The 16,841-nt window shown below is 43.1% G+C and overlaps 1 protein-coding gene across 2 annotated transcripts in view; it reads left to right on the top strand.

The window, feature by feature from the left end:
- Positions 1–284: 284 nt before the first annotated feature.
- The window catches only part of Paxbp1 (PAX3 and PAX7 binding protein 1), a 30,343-nt gene continuing 13,786 nt past the window's right edge, over positions 285–16,841 (top strand). Inside the window, exons 1-8 of one of the 2 annotated variants that reach the window (NR_152264.1) lie at positions 285–658; positions 1,983–2,111; positions 7,246–7,422; positions 7,975–8,196; positions 8,642–8,745; positions 9,647–9,864; positions 10,377–10,566; positions 14,108–14,248. Coding sequence is in view for 1 of the 2 variants with exons in the window: in NM_026110.2 (NP_080386.3) it covers positions 310–658; positions 1,983–2,111; positions 7,246–7,422; positions 7,975–8,196; positions 8,642–8,745; positions 9,647–9,864; positions 10,377–10,566; positions 14,108–14,231 (1,513 nt within the window). In the remaining variant the exon portion in view is untranslated. The remainder of the gene's footprint in view (positions 659–1,982; positions 2,112–7,245; positions 7,423–7,974; positions 8,197–8,641; positions 8,746–9,646; positions 9,865–10,376; positions 10,567–14,107; positions 14,249–16,841) is intronic. The other variant, NM_026110.2, reaches the window with a different exon arrangement.

The following is a 16,841-nucleotide window of genomic DNA, read 5'->3' as shown; positions in this document are numbered from 1 at the left end:
CTACACTCGCTCCTCTCATCTCGATGATCCTCTTTGTGACCTTTGGAACAACACTGGAGTCGGAGGGTACCATGCCAACAGTCCCCCGCGCCGCTAGAGGGCAGTGCAAAGAGACTCCGCCCAAGTAGTGGGGCGCGAGGAGAGCCCAGGCGCATGCGCAATCGAGGCGGCGCGATAGCTAGCCAGAGCCGCGACGACCCGGCTGGTGGGGGGGAACTCTTGCGACTGCGCGTGCGTGGCGGTGGTCTCCGCGCTCCCTCGTCCTCTCAGTCAGCGAGCGGCTGTGAGAGCGCGGTGACGGCGGCTGGGATGTTCCGAAAGGCCCGGCGGGTGAACGTGCGCAAGCGGAACGACTCGGAGGAGGAGGAGCGGGAGCGCGATGAGGAGCAGGAGCCGCCACCGTTGCTGCCCCCGCCGGCCTCGGGAGAAGAGCCCGGCCCTGGCGGCGGCGACCGGGCCCCCGCGGGGGAGTCGCTCCTGGGCCCGGGGCCGCTGCCGCCGCCGCCCTCCGCGCACCACCCGGGCCTCGGCGCTGAGGCCGGGGGCGGCATCTCCGGCGGCGCGGAGCCCGGCAATGGGCTGAAGCCGCGCAAGAGGCCTCGCGAGAACAAAGAGGTGCCCAGGGCCAGCCTGCTCAGCTTCCAAGACGAGGAGGAAGGTAAGCCCCGGCCCGGCCCACGCGGACCCCAAGCCCGTGCTCGCCCGGGCGCCGCGCCCCTTTCCCCACCTCCGGCCTCCGGATCTGCCTGGGGTTGTGTTCCCGCGCTGCCACCAGCCAAGTCTACGGCCTGTGCAGTCCCTCCTCCGGCTGTCAGAGCCCTGATCAGCCATCCTGAGTGGAGGAGAAGGCTCGATGCTCCGTGGACCCGTTTCCTACCTTGCGAGTTGCAGGCAGCCTGAGTCTCTTGGTTAACTGCCTGCTCTTAGTCGTCTGCAGGCCTCTGTACCTGCGGCTTGTTGGCGTCTCGGTTTAGGCCTCCTTGATTAAGAAGGCCGGATTGTTAAAGAGGAGGACCGAAACCAGGGCTGGGAACAATTCTGGGGCTGCAGCCCTGGCTCCCGGTGACCTTGATCCAATCGCTCCCTTGCTGTTGTCCAGTCTCGGTTTCTCTGTAGAAGTAAATGGGAGGAGCAGATGTCCGCTGTGGCATTGGCTCTTGAAGCAGAAGAGGGACCAGGCTGCAGGGGATTTCGATTTTACTTGTACCTCAACATCATGTTAGGAAAAATTGGATGATTTTCGAAGGTCTTGCGTCATGCTTTCGTGATTCTAGAAAGATGGGTGAATTATCTTTGACCTCTCTGGAATTTTGTTTGAAGGAGATACAGACCAGGTTTTGCATTGTTTGAAATGTCTTGTTCTTGACTTGGATTTTCAAATTAAAGATGAGGGCTAAGTCACTCGAAACTTAGTTTTGCAAAATGATTTACTCTAGGCATAATTTTGAAATAACTGTTATTGTGACCAGAGTTATTCAGACTTGGCAGAATAACTTTGGGGTGTATTGTTTTAGGTTTCTTGACTTAATGTTTTAAGGAAGCATTCTAAATACTTTTTTATCCTGAGATGGGTGAAATATGCCAAAATTTAACAATTTTGAAGTTCCTTGGGTTACTCACTAAAATTTTCATTTAGTTTCTGGAATTGATACTATTTTTTGTTTGTTTTAATTATGTTTTGTTGAAACAGAGCCTCTATACTATAGCCCTGGCTGATCTGGAACTCACTCTGTAGTCTAGGCTGAACTCAAATTCAGAGAGCTGCCTGCCTTTGGCTGCCCAGCTCTGGGATCCCAGGCATTTGCTGCCAAGCCTGGCAATACCCATTTTTGAGTCTGCAATAGATTGCAATAAACTTCAGATTTTGTAATGACTTGTGTGTGTGAAAATATGCTGGCAGAATGAAAACAGCACAAAGGCACGAGGAAGGGAGAGCACTTTCTGAGTTGGTGTCTTACAGACTTCATTCTGTTTCTCTTAAGAAAATGAAGAAGTGTTCAAAGTAAAGAAATCAAGTTACAGCAAAAAGATAGTTAAATTGCTTAAGAAAGAATATAAAGAAGACCTTGAAAAATCAAAGATCAAGACAGAACTCAACACAGCAGCTGACAGTAAGTATCAGATAATTCTTTCAAGTGAGAGAAGATAGCAGTTCCTTCCCACAGGGCTTTGCAGTATATATTGTGAACTCTTTCTACTAACCAATGTCCACATTAAGTTTGCAATACTGTTCTATAATTTTTCTCACACATTAAAAAAAAAAGATGGATTGTTGCTTCTGAATTCTTGCTAATATAGAGACTGTTGTATGGAAAAGGAAGAGAGATTTCCTGTTTGAGCCATAAAGACAGATTATTCTATTTAAAATTTTTATACTGCTGTTTCACAGAGACAGACTTGAGTTCCTCTGGTAGTATTTCCATATTGAAAATAGCTCTTACAGAACGCGTAAGAAGTTGATGTTGGTAATACCAGTACTCAGCAGCCTTATTTGATACTAAGAGGCCAGGGACATTGTCCTCTCAAAACTCAAGTTTAAAACTTTCCCTCTACTTTTTCTGGAGGCAAACATTCTATCAATAAACCAGTCCCAAAGTTTAAAGTGTTTCAAGCAGTTACTTTACATGGTTGTTGTTTGCATTCATTATAACTGGTTACTCTCATACAGATGTTTCAGAGAGATCTTTATTCCAAAGGCTTAAAGAGAGTATTTCCCAGGTTCTCAGCTACAGGCATGGCTTGAATAAGAATACTGTTATATCTCAAGTTTACAGTGTAGCAATGGAGAGTGTTACATAAATATTCAACAGAAGTGTTAGCAGACAGTCTGGCCTGTAGGTCAAAGGTTAACTACACATTTTTAGAAAAAAGGGGACAGCTTTGTAGAAAAGTAGGATGTGAAGCTAGATCATAGATTGGAATTCCCAAAACAGGAGAAAGTGTGGGAATACCACCAAGGAGCAAGTACATTTGACTAGCTCTTTGTGAAGTGAGTAGTTCAGTGTTTGAATGTAAAAGACAAGTTGTTGACGGGTTGTGAATGAAATGCAGTAAGGGTTAGAGCTGGAGACAGGACATGGTAAATAGCCTTTGAAACTGTAACCTGCTGTTAACAGGTGTCCTGAGTTGCTACAAGCAGAGGTTGGAGTCCTAAAACAGTTGAAACTTAGTGGCCAACTTTGAACCTAGTGCCTTAGAAAGTTGATTAAGATTGACATTTTTCCTGGGAAATTGTGGGTGGGTTAAAAGTGATTGCTGTTGCCAGGCAGTGCTGCCAGAAGGCCTTTAACTCCAGCACTCAGGAGGCAGAGGCAGGTGGATCTCGTGAGTTTGAGGCCAACCTAGTCTAAAGAGCAAGTTCCAGGACAGCCAGGGCTACCCAGAGAAACACTTTCAGGAGGGGCGGTTTGCAGAAACTGGCTTTTTGAGAATCATTCCTAGGAAAAATTGATGCACTTCATGTATGCTGTTAGAAGCAGCAGCCAAATTGAAACTTTGTGCCAGGGTAAATGAGAACTGTGCATTGTTGTGGTCTAGGAGGGCGGGTGGGAGAAAGAGTGTTTTACAGAATGGAACTATTTCTGCATCTTGGGAACTGGTCCGCTCCCTGAGTTGTTGAGAACTGACTGTCTACAAGTTCCTCGAGGGGCACAGAGTGGAAATTAAGAAAGGCCTGGGTGTGTGAGGGTCAGACAGAAGTCAGTAGAAAGTTCTTAAGGCTATCTTTTGTGATTTTCCTGTCTCCTACTGTTGCTGGGTTCTATACTCATTGGGGAATTCAGTGTTCTCCCCAGAGGTAGAAACATCTGTTGGTAGGTACCATAGGTTGTCCTTCCTGTTCTTGAAACAGCAGTCCTGGAAGTACTGTTGGAACACATCGTCTAGATCTCTGTACTTGTAAGTCCTTAGGTAGGCAAAGATGAATTAACTTAAAAGCATCATTGATGAAACCCTGGCTTTGTGGTATTCCTAAACTAAACTGAAGGGCTCAGTGGAGCCTTGTCGAGGCAGGCCCTTATATATACCAGGCTGGCCTCCACCCACACAGGCTAGGGTAGCCTTGAGAGTAATCACCTCCTTACAGCTGTGGGCCTCCTGTGCTCCCGGGGATCAATACTCAAACATGTATCCATTTGAGGTGCAGAACTGAAAAAAACATATATACATACACACACATATAATAACTTTTAACTGAGAATGTACTGGGGTTGTTTACTTCTATATACCCATTAAGATGCCTATTTTTTTTTTTTACAAAAAAAAGGAAAACCCCTCAGCAAATTGCAAATGTTGACAACATAAAGAAACTAGAATATTTCTGCACTACTGGTGAGGAAGGTGAACAACAAATACTGTATGATTTGATAATAGTTGATATTTAGAACAGTCAAAATGAGTAACTAGGACAGTTGCTAAGAGGACCTGGGTAGGGCTGGCACTTCCGAAGGTCCCGAGTTCAAATCCCAGCAACCACATGGTGGCTCACAACCATCCGTAACGAAATCTGATGCCCTCTTCTGGAGTGTCTGATAACAGCTACAGTGTACTTACATATAATAAATAAATAAATCTTAAAAAAAAAAAAAAAGAGGACCTGGGTAGAGGTAGAGTTGAGTATGTGACTAGACCAGAAGACTCAGGACTGACACTTGTGACAGACATAGCTTGAAAAGAAAACCAAGGTCTTGAAGAGGGATTTGTGTGCTCATCTTCCCAGCACTCCCTGCAGCTAGCACACAGGTGAGCAGCTGGATAGGACGTGTGTGCACACGCAGTGCCCTAGTGAAGCTTGGGAAGGAAAGTCTGACAGCCTGCCTGTCATTGACTAGATCTGGGGACATCACACCTAAGCAACTGATTGTCAACAAATGCACAAACTGCTACTGCCTACCAGGTATAGATTTACCGCTTATGAAAGGATGTATGTGAGGAGCAATGGGAGTGAGTGGCTGATGGTCACACAGTGTATGGGTGTGTTTAACACTAAGTAGACACTCAGAAAAGAGAGAGAGAGAGAGAGAGAGAGAGAGAGAGAGAGAGTGTGTGTGTGTGTGTGTGTGTGTTTATGTCTGCGTGCACGCGTGCTGTAAGGGGAGGTCAGAGGACAGCCTGCAGGAGGCGCTTCCTGCCTTCCACTAGATGGGTAGTGGGCATGAAACTCAGGCCAGCAGGCTTGCAAGACACTTCTATCTGTTGAGCCATCTTCATATGCTATAGTTCAAGTTTATTTTATTTTACCACAGTAATAAACTGCAAGTAGTGACCCACGAGCTTTAAAATATCTATAGGCTCATTCACCCTTTGAGTGCATTAGATCTGTTTTCAGTCTGAGAGGCCACCGGACTTGGAGGAGGGAATAGGTAGAGTGGGGCTGGCAAGTTGGTTCAGTAATTAAAAAGTTGCCAAGCCTGACTACCTTAGTTCAGCTCCCAGAAATCCACCACCCGAAGGAGAGAATTGATTCCTGAAGGTTGTCATTTGACTTCTACACGTATGCTGTGGGACCATGTGATCATCAAACATATAAAAAATAAATATGAAAATAATCTTTCAAATAAAAAGGTACTTTAAAAAAAAACAGCTCTTGCTCTTTTCTTGCTGCCTTGCTCTTCCCTCCCCGCTTCTCTCCCCCCGCTTCCCTTCCCCTCTCTCTCCACACGCTCATGGCTCATGGCCTCTCTAGTTCACTCCTTCTCCCCCCCCCTTCTTTCTGCCTCTGCAACTCTCTTAACTCCCCTCCCCATGCCCTGAATAAACTCTATTCTATACTAAAAAATAACATAAAATAAAAAGGTGCTTTACCTAGTCATGGGACTAAACTAATTTGTAAAGCCTTAGGCTTCACATGCACTTAACAGGGAAGTTGGTAACTAGCAAGGTAAGGCTGCACTTTAAAGAACAACAGCCTGACAAATCAGAAAGAGGATGGTCTGAGATTTCCTAGCCCAGGACTGCTATGTGTAGGAAGGGCACTGCCTGAGGAGGAGGACACGCTAACAGCGTGGGACGGTGATCCACTGAGGAAACAGATGGTCTTTCCTTTTAGAAGGAAGTTTTGCTCTTCTCTTTAAGTTGTACTCATTGCACCCAGGAAAAGCATTATCAAGGTCAGTGGGTCAAGGTCAAAGCAAGTAATAGCAGAGATTAAGTTAATTGGAAGTGTTACAGACCTAGAACAGTTTATTACAAAGATACACACTCATAGTGGGAATGTATTCTTAAGTCAGCCTTCAACTCAGACTGGAACTGATATTGAGAACTCTGTCTACATGTTAGAATGTGGCCATTCCAGGGCTTCCTCCCAGTCAATAGTCCTAGTGTTCTATAATCTATAATGTGTCTCTGTCTCACTCTGGGCTCACAGATCTATCAGGTTTGTTGTGCTTTGTGGTACATACTTAAATGTTGAGTTGTGACAGGGTCAGGCTCATACAGTGTAGATGCAATTGTTGGGGTCTCTTCATCCTGATGATAGATGAAAAGTCGTATTGGTACAGTCATTCAACCACCAAATATTTAGCTCTCAACAGAAGACTGTCATAAATGGGTGTAGTGTTTAGTCCAGGGCAGGTGTAAAGTAGATGAGTTAAAAGCGTGTGAGCAGCAATGCAGAGGTGGCTCACCAGTTGAGAGCACTTTCTATTCTTAGAGAGGATCTGAGTTCAGTTTCTAGCACTTGCATGGGTGACTTAAAACAGCCTGTAACTTCAGCTCCAGGGGAGCTGCACACATGTGCACACATCCACATGCAGTCCTGCACACCTGCACACATGTGCACACATCCACATGCAGTCCTGCACACCTGTACACATGTGCACACCTACACACATGTGCACACATCCACATGAAGTCCTGCACACCTGCACACATGTGCACACATCCACATGCAGTCCTGCACACCTGTACACATGTGCACACATCCACATGCAGTCCTGCACACCTGCACACATGTGCACACATCCACATGCAGTCCTGCACACCTGCACAGGATTACCTAGTGAGATTTTGATACATTTACTAAATTTTTTACAAAGTTAACCAAAATGTCATTTTATCCCTGTTTTCTCTGTATTACCCTTACCTAGTCCTATCTTCTGTGCTATTTCATATTCATGGTTGAGGTTTTTAAGTACTAGAAATGAAGTCAGTTTTAGTGGACTGAGTTCAAGATTTAATAAGCAGTGCCTTGATAGTTTGTGACTTTCTACTTTAAGTATATTTTAATTGATCTTTTCAAAACTGCAGGTGACCAGCCTCTGGACAAAACGTGTCATGCTAAGGACACAAACCCAGAAGATGGAGTTGTCATCAGCGAGCACGGTGAGGATGAAATGGACATGGAGAGCGAGAAGGAGGAGGAGAAGCCCAAGGCCGGGGGCGCCTTCTCCAATGCTCTGTCTTCCCTGAACGTGCTCCGCCCAGGTGAGTGCTTACAGGATGATGGCCTGGATCCTGGCCCTTAGGGCATTGCAACAGAGTGATGCTTGTAATGAGGACGTCTTTGTAAGGCATGTTGTTTCTATATTTGCAAATGTAGAAAATACAAGGACCAAAAGTTTAGTTTTCCAAAGTTTCTTATTACTTAGAAAATACTTTAAGAATGTTCTGTGTACGGTGTATCTGTATGGGTATGTTCATGTAAGTGCAAGTTCCTGAGGAGCCTGAAGAGTATGTTGGTTTCCCTGGAGCTAGAGCTACAGGTGGATGGGAGCCACCTGATGTGGGTGACAGGACCAGAACTGAGTGTCTCGGAAAAGATGTCTCTGCTGGGCAGGGGAAATCGTGACGCAGTTCATCGACAGCTCATCAGTTGGATTGCATGTAGAGTTTAGGAAGAGGCACCAGGAGCCAAGGTTAAGTACCATGCTGACAAGACCATCTTGGATTATTTATTGTATTCTTGCTGTTTTTAAGAAAGTGCTGTTCACACCCCAGGTACGTGTGTTTTTTATCATTCTGATCATTTGTTTCTAGGAGAAATCCCAGATGCAGCTTTCATACATGCTGCAAGAAAGAAGCGACAACTGGCCCGGGAGCTGGGCGACTTCACGCCTCACGACAGTGAGCCTGGCAAAGGCCGCCTCGTCCGCGAGGACGAGAATGATGCCAGCGACGATGAGGACGATGATGAGAAGCGCCGGATCGTTTTTTCTGTGAAGGAAAAGTCACAAAGACAAAAGATCGCTGAGGAGATAGGTAACTTGCTGGACTTGACAGCAAGCGCACTGCGCTGCATTAGACAGACGACCCCACACTGGAACAGCTATGTGTTAACTGTTCTCGCCAGAGTACGAGGATGTTCCACGGCTCTCTGTCTTCAGCAGTTCTGGGTTGCGAGTAGTAAGGGCTTTCTGTACATAGATTTATGTTACTCTCTGTTCCTAAGTCATACAGACTGTGCTTCCCTTTGTAGAGTTGATGTCAAGCTTAAAAGAGCTTAAGAAACCAAAGATTGTAAGTGAAACGTTGAATACTATTCATTACAGAAGGGTGCCATCATTAAAACAGGCCAAGTCAGGAGGATCTACAACATCAAAGCAGACGTGTTAGCAAGATCAGGAGTTGTGCTCAGTTCTTGAGAACCGCTCAGGGCCACTTCCTTCCTGTTGTTGAATGTTGATTTCTTTTTTTCTGGCCTCAGGTATTGAGGGGAGTGACGATGACGCGTTAGTAACTGGAGAGCAAGACGAGGAGCTCAGCCGCTGGGAGCAGGAGCAGATTAGAAAAGGAATTAACATCCCTCAGGTAAGAAGACAGACTTCGGGAGGAAAACAGGTGGACAGGCTTTCGTTGTTGTTAGTGTGGAGTGGACCACAGTGACCAGCCTATGCCGCTCAGTCGGCTGTCACGGGTGAATTGGCATGTGGTTATGTAGTCATCAGGTCGGTAGGAGACACTATGTCAGAGTTTGCTTTTTATAGTCAGAATGGAGGACCATTGTCCAGTTTCTCCAACTGGTCCTTCAGCAGCAGCATCTGGAAGCCATGACAGAGCACAGTGGGGTCAGAACGTGGGGCTTGCCCAGCGCTCGCTTAGCAAGTTTCCTTGGTGATTCTGTCACATGCCGCAGCTTGAGAATTCTACCTTGAACCAAATGTTGTGTTTTTGTTGTTAATGTTTTAATTTTGAAGATGGGTTTCCAGGTATGCAAAAACTGAGATTGATAAAGAATATCTGGCAGGGTAGCTGCAGTGATGTGCTTTGCAGCAGCGCAGAGGAAGCTGCATAAAGTGAGCATTCTTGTAGTGTTGGGAGCAGACGGGGACCTTGGAGTAGCTGGAAGAGTCCTAATTGTAAACGAAGTCACTTATCCTCCTAAATGTTAGCTGGGTCATACATTTATTTCCTTTCTAAACTCGGAGAGACTTTTTCTGAAAACCATTAGAAATAAAATCAGTGATTTTTACCAGGACCTAGGAATTTATACAACCCTATGTTTATTTGATTTTGAAGAATATTGTAGTTACTATCTTAATTCCTGTGTGGGAAGTGGGTATAATTTTTGCTGTTGTTTGGTTTTTGTTCATAACAAGATTTATTTTTAAAATTTATTTATTTAAAAAATTTTTTTAATTTATTTATTTTTAAAATGTTTTAAATGTATTTATTTTTAAAATTAGTTTGCTCATACATCCATGTTTTTCAGGTTCAAGCAAGTCAGCCCAGTGAAGTGAATGTGTACTACCAGAACACCTACCAGACAATGCCTTACGGTGCATCCTATGGCATACCGTATAGTTACACAGCCTATGGATCATCAGATGCCAAGTCTCAAAAAACAGATAATACAGTCCCTTTCAAAACTCCCAGTAATGAGATGGCTCCCGTTACTATTGATTTGGTAAAGAGACAGCTTAAAGACAGGTAGGGCAGATCAACTTCTTAAAGACCTGTCTGCTAGCTTTCTGGTCCCTCAGGCACCCTGTAGTCTGGGGTGGCAGATGCAGCATGCCGGCAAAGAAGACTCACTGGCCCACCTTCAAAAGCCAAACAGAAGATGACTTCCTGCTTTGCTCTGCTACCTTCCTGGATTACTTCTGTGGAAGCCTCAAAGTTATTAAAATGCCGCTCCATGAGCTTGTGGAAGACAGTGCTGAGTTTCACCTCTCGGACTCTGAAAGTGTAGTCAAGAGATGGGGGGAGACCAAAGCAGGAGATTTTGGTTAGCCCACCAAATAAGTCTGTAAACTGCCTTCTTAAATTTATTTTTTATTTTATTTTACTTTTCTAAGAAAAGCAGCACAGCCAGAAAGATGCATTCCGAATATTTTCATGTTCTAGTAATGGAACTAAAATGCATTATAGTATTGCAAGAGTCCTGACAACATTGAGTTCTACATGTAAATGTGTTATATTTATCCTTTTGTGTTCTTAAGGTTGGACTCCATGAAAGAATTGCACAAAACCAATCAACAGCAGCATGAAAAACATCTGCAAAGCCGAGTGGACTCCACCAGGGCTATTGAGAGATTAGAAGGGTCTTCTGGGGGTATTGGTGAACGGTATAAATTTTTGCAAGAAATGCGAGGGTATGTCCAAGACTTGCTTGAGTGTTTCAGTGAAAAGGTAAGAATGCAAAAATAATAATCTCTTTGAATAAGGCAAAAATAGGGAGACCTAGGTGGCCGTTCATAGAGCATCTTGTCATCCTCAGAAAGCAGGGTCCTCGGCTTTTAGACGTGCTGAGGTCAGGTTTCAGTTTCTTTACATCATTAGTTGAGGCCAACACAGTGCTTCATCCAAACAAAATGAGACTGTCTCAGAGCGCACGTTTTCAGACTCTGAAAATCCTGTCTCAGTATCATGTTAGTTTACTGGCCTGTGATGAGTTGATAGATAAAAGGGATTTACCTAATAGTGTTTTGTTTTATGGTTCAGATCTAATTTCATTTTTATACTATTTTTCAGGAATTGTAAATATTTATAAATAGTGCCGTACATGACAAGTTTTTGCTAGCTAGTTCCACTTTTTATGGCGGTATTTCTGTTATCATCTAAGCCAATGATTGATTCATTTCAGAAGCCATTCATTGTCATGTTTTTATTCCTTGACCATTTCTCATTTCTGCATTCACTGCTTTAGTGTGACAGTTGACAAAATCTTTTGAATATATTTAAAAATTAGTTGCATATGCTGACTTCTCAAGTAACTTCCTGTTTGTTTGTTTTAAGATAATACTCCATATATGTCATGCACAGACACGTACAGTAATAATTTAAAATTTAAAAGGTGGGAGGAAGAGCGGCAAGATGGCTGAGCAGGTAAAGGTGCTTGCTGTTGAAGCACCGCCGTAAAGTGGAAGGAGGGAGTGGACCCTCCTTCCACCTAGGTGTCCTCTCACCTCCACACACAGGCTGTGGCACCAGCACCCCACACATCATGCTGGCATATACACGATCTTAAATAGAACTAAAGGAAAGAGTTGTCTAGCTTGATGGGCTGGCCTATAGCATTGGTGCACTTCACCTTAGTTTTACAAAATGTTAACATTATGGTTCTTAAATATTTTTTCTCAGAATCTTGGATAGGAAGGCACATTTTTCTTTATCATTAACTAGGCTTTTTTGTTTGGTAGACTCTATATAAAGTTTGGCTGGATGTTCGCTTAAATACAGTAAAGCTAAAGGTTAACAAATGTGCAATTAGACTTGTCTTTCTGATGGGTCTTAGTTGAGTTGTGTGTGGTCAGATTTGGGATGGTACATTCATCATAGCCTCTCTAGCACTTAGCATGGTTTGAAATATTATCTGTCCCGATACACCTGCAGCTGTGGTATTCCTGTGGCAGGTCAGTTGCTTGGGGCCAGGGAGGAACCTGAGCTTAGCTGTTTGCACAAGATTGGAAGTAGGACCTACATGGCAGAGGCAGCCAGAATAAGGTCCCTTCCTGAGGCAGTGCTGTATGTTTGGAAATGGTCTCTTTTACCTGCTTCTTTAGGTGTTTTGGCTTTTGCTTTATAGAACTTACAAATGTAAGCACTCAGATTGCAAATATTGTGCGAAAATATATAAATTTAGATTATACTGTCCCTGGATTAAGAAGAGTTAGGACACAGTGTCTGTTGGTGATTCATTAGTGTGCTTCCTCTTCTGTATACCGTGTTCCTGGAGAAGTCTACTTCAGGTAGCCTAGTTGGCCGTAGAGTCACTTAGATATTTTTGTAGCAGATCTGAACCCTGACATATTGAATATATTTTCAGTAAAAGGAGCAGATAGTCCTATATTTCAGAGATGTGTACTTACTTCTTATGTCTTCACATGCATGCAATCAGTTGTGTGTGCTTCTGATGAAAATGCCATGTGTTGTCATCCTTATGATATTTGAAGATAAACATTTTAAAATAGGGAGAATTGGATAGGTATGAATGTTATGTTCAGTTATGCTGAAATGTTCTTTCAGAGTAAGTTAAACATTCCTTTTTCTCCTCTTTGTGAAGTTAGAGTGATTTTTAAACTTAAATTGTCTGTTGGTCATTTTAACTTCCACAACTTAGTTTCCCTTCCAGTCATCTTGTTGTGACTTTCATTTTACTGAATAAATTAATCCTGATGGTTTGTAGTTTGGAGAGGCTAAAGAAACTGTCATGGCAGACTCTTTAGACAAGTCAGTGTTGTGAACATCCAAAGAGAGCTAAAATTGAATTTTAAGCTCTAGTTCCCAGAGTTGTCTTAAAAGACACACCAAGTTCCTAAATCAGATAATTCTTTACAATGCCAGCACAGGGGGATGCACTGCAGGGGATGTTTTATCTACAATGAAAAAGATACATCTTCACTACCTTTGAATTTACTCTTGCAGGGTTTTAGAAAGGAGGCTACCGGGATGTAGATTAGCAGCCTAAGCCCCTGAGATAACAACAGTTATTGGGAAATAAACATTTCACATTAGATAGTTACGTTGGACTACAAAAAGTCATTGCTGAATTGGGACATGTTTGCCCATAGTATAGCGTATTAAAGAACATTTCTTGGAACATTTGCTCCTTTGGCAATGGAATCCTGCAAGAATGTAAAACCACTTTCTTTCAGTCACCCCTGTATCCCACCTAGCTTTTCTATTCCCCAGTTAGAGTCTATCCAGTTCAGGAAGTTGCTGTATCACTTGCTGCCAATTTTCTCAAACTCTAATTAGTGTCTTTTCCCATTTATTAACTACCAGGAAACAAGATTTCCTTGGGTATGTGTAGTAATCCTTTGTGTTTTGTGAAAATTTCATAGCATTTGGTTGCTTAGTCAGATATTTATAAAGAAAGGTGTTCTGGCTTTTGAAAACTTAGATGCCATGTGCGGTCGTCTTTGTATTCTTTTTGTACTAAGTGAACTAGATAGGTATATAAGTTGGAAGAGTTTTGTCATTTTGAAACCTGGTAATTCACTTGAAGATTTTATTATAAAATAAAAACTCAAACATTTGCTAGGAAGAAAAATTTCAGAGTTTGATTTTAGACTGGTTAGCAATAGTTAAAAATTTATTTACCTTTTTAGTTTAGTTGTAAAATGTACAATAACATTGCAGAACAGTGTAACATTATTGTAGGGTACTTTATATGAGTGAGAGGCTGAACAACTTAAAATTGGACAGTTAACAGCACAACGATCATTTAAACCAGGAAGCTTACTAAATGTGCTATGTGCCTGGAATTGCAGCATTCAGGAGGGAGAGGCAGCAAGCCAGCTAGGGCTCAAAGTGAGTTTTAGACCAGGGGAAACTACATAGACTTCATCTTCAAAACAGAAAGAGGAACCTACTAAATTTGTCATGTGGTTCATGTTGCTAGTTAACAACATATTTATGAACGTATAAATAAATACTCATATTTTCTCTGACGATAAAGAGCCTGACATCTCTACTTCTTATTAACTCAGAGTGTTACATTTACTAAGGTAACTTTTGCTCCGATAACCAGGCACTGGACATTTAGGTTTGCACAAGAAGTGTTGCTTCTTACTTACAGAGTGACTTGCTGCTCTGCTCTTGTTGGGGACTCCTGCTTATTTTGTCCATAGAGAGAGTACTTTTTCAGAAAACCGGACATAGCATGGAACCCTCGGATGAGTCCGCGGCTGAGGAGTTTGGTGTTACGGAGTGTGTTGTATTTTTACAGGTGCCACTGATTAATGAACTTGAATCAGCAATACATCAGCTGTACAAACAGCGAGCTTCCCGCCTTGTCCAAAGACGACAAGATGATATTAAAGATGAATCTTCGGAGTTTTCAAGCCATTCAAGTCAGTCCATCTTGAAGGTTTTTATTTTTCATTAAACAACCTTGTTTACTTAGTGCAGCCTAATTGAAAATTACAGACCTTTTTCTTTTAGAATTTTCCTTGTTCATAAGTTAGGTAGATCTAAAAATTGTAACGCATGTACTTGGGTTATGTTTAAGAAAGTATGACCTAACCAAGCAGCCACTGTTGTAACTAATATTCTTTCTGTCAGTCTGCTCTTCCCTGGATGTGCTTTTCAGTCAGCCGTTAGAGCATACAAACACAGGGACAGCATTTATCCTAAAGCCACTGTCTCTTTGGCCCTAATGGACAGCCCACCCCAGCCCAGTTGCATTCTGTTCCTGACAGTGATGTGACTACTGTTTGGATCACAGCAAGAAACACTGAGTTTAGGGAGCTGGGGAGGGAGCAGAGAGGAGCCTGTGTTGTGTGGCCTGGGTAAAGCAGTGCTGTGTATTTCTTCTTAAATGTGCTCTCTTCCTAGTGTGCTGTGTATTGCATATTGTGTATATACAGTTCTTGACATTTTGTGAAAATTATAGAAATTTTTTGTTACTTATGACATGAATTATGAAAAACCCCACCAATTAATTGGCAACCTTTCAATTCCTGTGGTTGGGATTCTTTAGCCAGACGCCTTAGAAACCCTTTTAATTCCATTTCCCTCATCGCTGTCGGTCGGTCTGTAGTCTTGGGTGGTGTGGTGGGGATTTTCTTAGTGCGGGTTCCTGGTGGTTTCTTTTGCCCTTTCTTTGTTCCTGTGTTAGCGATCGCACTCCATAGGTATCTGATGTGCTCATTTAAAATGCAGATCTTCCGGTCTGTACCGGAGATTCTTCCTAGGACCTTCCCATCCAGAAATCTGCATGTTAAACAACTGCTCCATGATGGATAAAGGAGCCTGTGCTGTTCTTAGCTGTCTTCCCAGTCAGCTATTGGATCCATGGGAAGACATTCTCCTGTTTGATGGGTGTGATGGGTGTAAGAGAGGCACATAGAGAAAGTGCTGTGGCACTCAGACCCGCCCCTGCAGATTCAGCTGTAACGCCATATAAATGGCTTTGACCTGGTTTTGCTGTAAACGGTTTAAGTTGCATCATTGACCTTGGGCACCTAAGTGACTAATGCATCCCTCCCAGATCACTTTTGATCCAGAGCCAGATTTTGGGGGCAGATTACAGGTAACCATTGTACATGTAGAGGAAGTAACTTCCTTTTAAGTTTGGTGGTGTAAGCTGTAGCACATCCACTGTCCTCTCTGTGTATAATGTATTCTTCATAGCATGAGGCTGTGGATTTGAAGTGGTAGTTATATGATGCATGCTAACTAGACTGAAAACGGAAAGTGTTGAAAGAAAAGTCTAAAAACAACAAAAAAACCCCACTATTTTTGAGGGATATAGTCGACAAAAGATTTAAAGAAAATTATGAGGCATGAAGGAATCAATTTGATGTTCCTTTTTAAAAGGACAGTGTCATCTTTATCTGTTTAATTGTAAGCTCTTATTTGCATTTATTTTGCATAGTTTTAATAGGCATAAAGGAAACCGTGTTTTGATTTTTTTTTTTTTTTTTTTTTTTTTTTTTTGGTTTCTCATTTCTTGTCAGCTATTTAAGGAAAAAATAAAAGAACTGTGAGCTGTAGAGTGGTTTGGAGATGTGCAGAGCAGAGTTTAGGGCTTGTTTTCCTGCTGCTCATTTCAGTAGCAAAAATCTACGTGAAAAATCTGCATGAGCTTTAAGTGGCACCATTCGCTGTGTGAGTTCATGCCACCTGCCAGTTCCTTGGTTTTTGTTTTGCTTTTCAATAATTAGTATTTTCCAGAATGTCTTAAGTAGAAATGCTCTACTTTAAGCAAGTTTGTAGAGTTGCTGACATCTGGAGTCCCTAAAAGAGTTGTCATTGTATCAGTGATGTAAGGGAAACAAACGCCTCTTAGTTCTCATATACGTGCAGGGAGATTCCATACTTGCTCTTCTTTTTAAAAAAAGTTTTGTTGCTGTTTTTAAAATTATGTGGATTTGAGTGTGTCTGTGTGTGCAGCAAGTGCAGTGAGTGCAGGTACCCTTGGAGGGCAGAGACATAGAGCCCTTGGCCTCTCAGGGAGGGTACTGGGACCTAAACGTTGGTCTTCTGTAACAGCAGTATACACTTTTAACTGCTGGGCCATTCCTCCTGCTCCTGATCTTATGTCTTTTACGTGAATGAGCACTTAATGATCACCAGAAAGGCCAAGGAGTCTGAGGAAACAATAGGGGACTCCAGAGCTAATTTATAGCCTTGGGGGGGGGGACAGTTTATGAGGCCCTCCCCTTCCTCCCCCCTTTAGATGTGGTGCTGCAGACTGAATGCAGGGCTTCCTACATGCAGGCAGCCCTGCCAGCTGACCTGTGTCCTCAGCCTTGGTAAGGCCCAGGGTGGGGTGCTGTGAAGGAAATAACAAGAACCACTTCTTTGAAGCTAAAACTATGATGCTGGAATACAAATGTAAGCAGGAGAGACTTGGAAACTAACGGTAGAGCATGAGCACCGAGTCCTCAGGAGAGCTGAGAGGTAGCCAGGGCGCTCGATGTGAAGAGTTTCCTACTCCGCAAATGGGAGAGGGTTTC

This window comes from Mus musculus, chromosome 16 (assembly GCF_000001635.26).
Source record: "Mus musculus strain C57BL/6J chromosome 16, GRCm38.p6 C57BL/6J".
Classification (NCBI taxonomy): Eukaryota; Metazoa; Chordata; class Mammalia; order Rodentia; family Muridae; genus Mus; species Mus musculus.
Note: the sequence above shows the minus strand (reverse complement) of the source record. Positions and strands in the feature narration are given on the sequence as shown.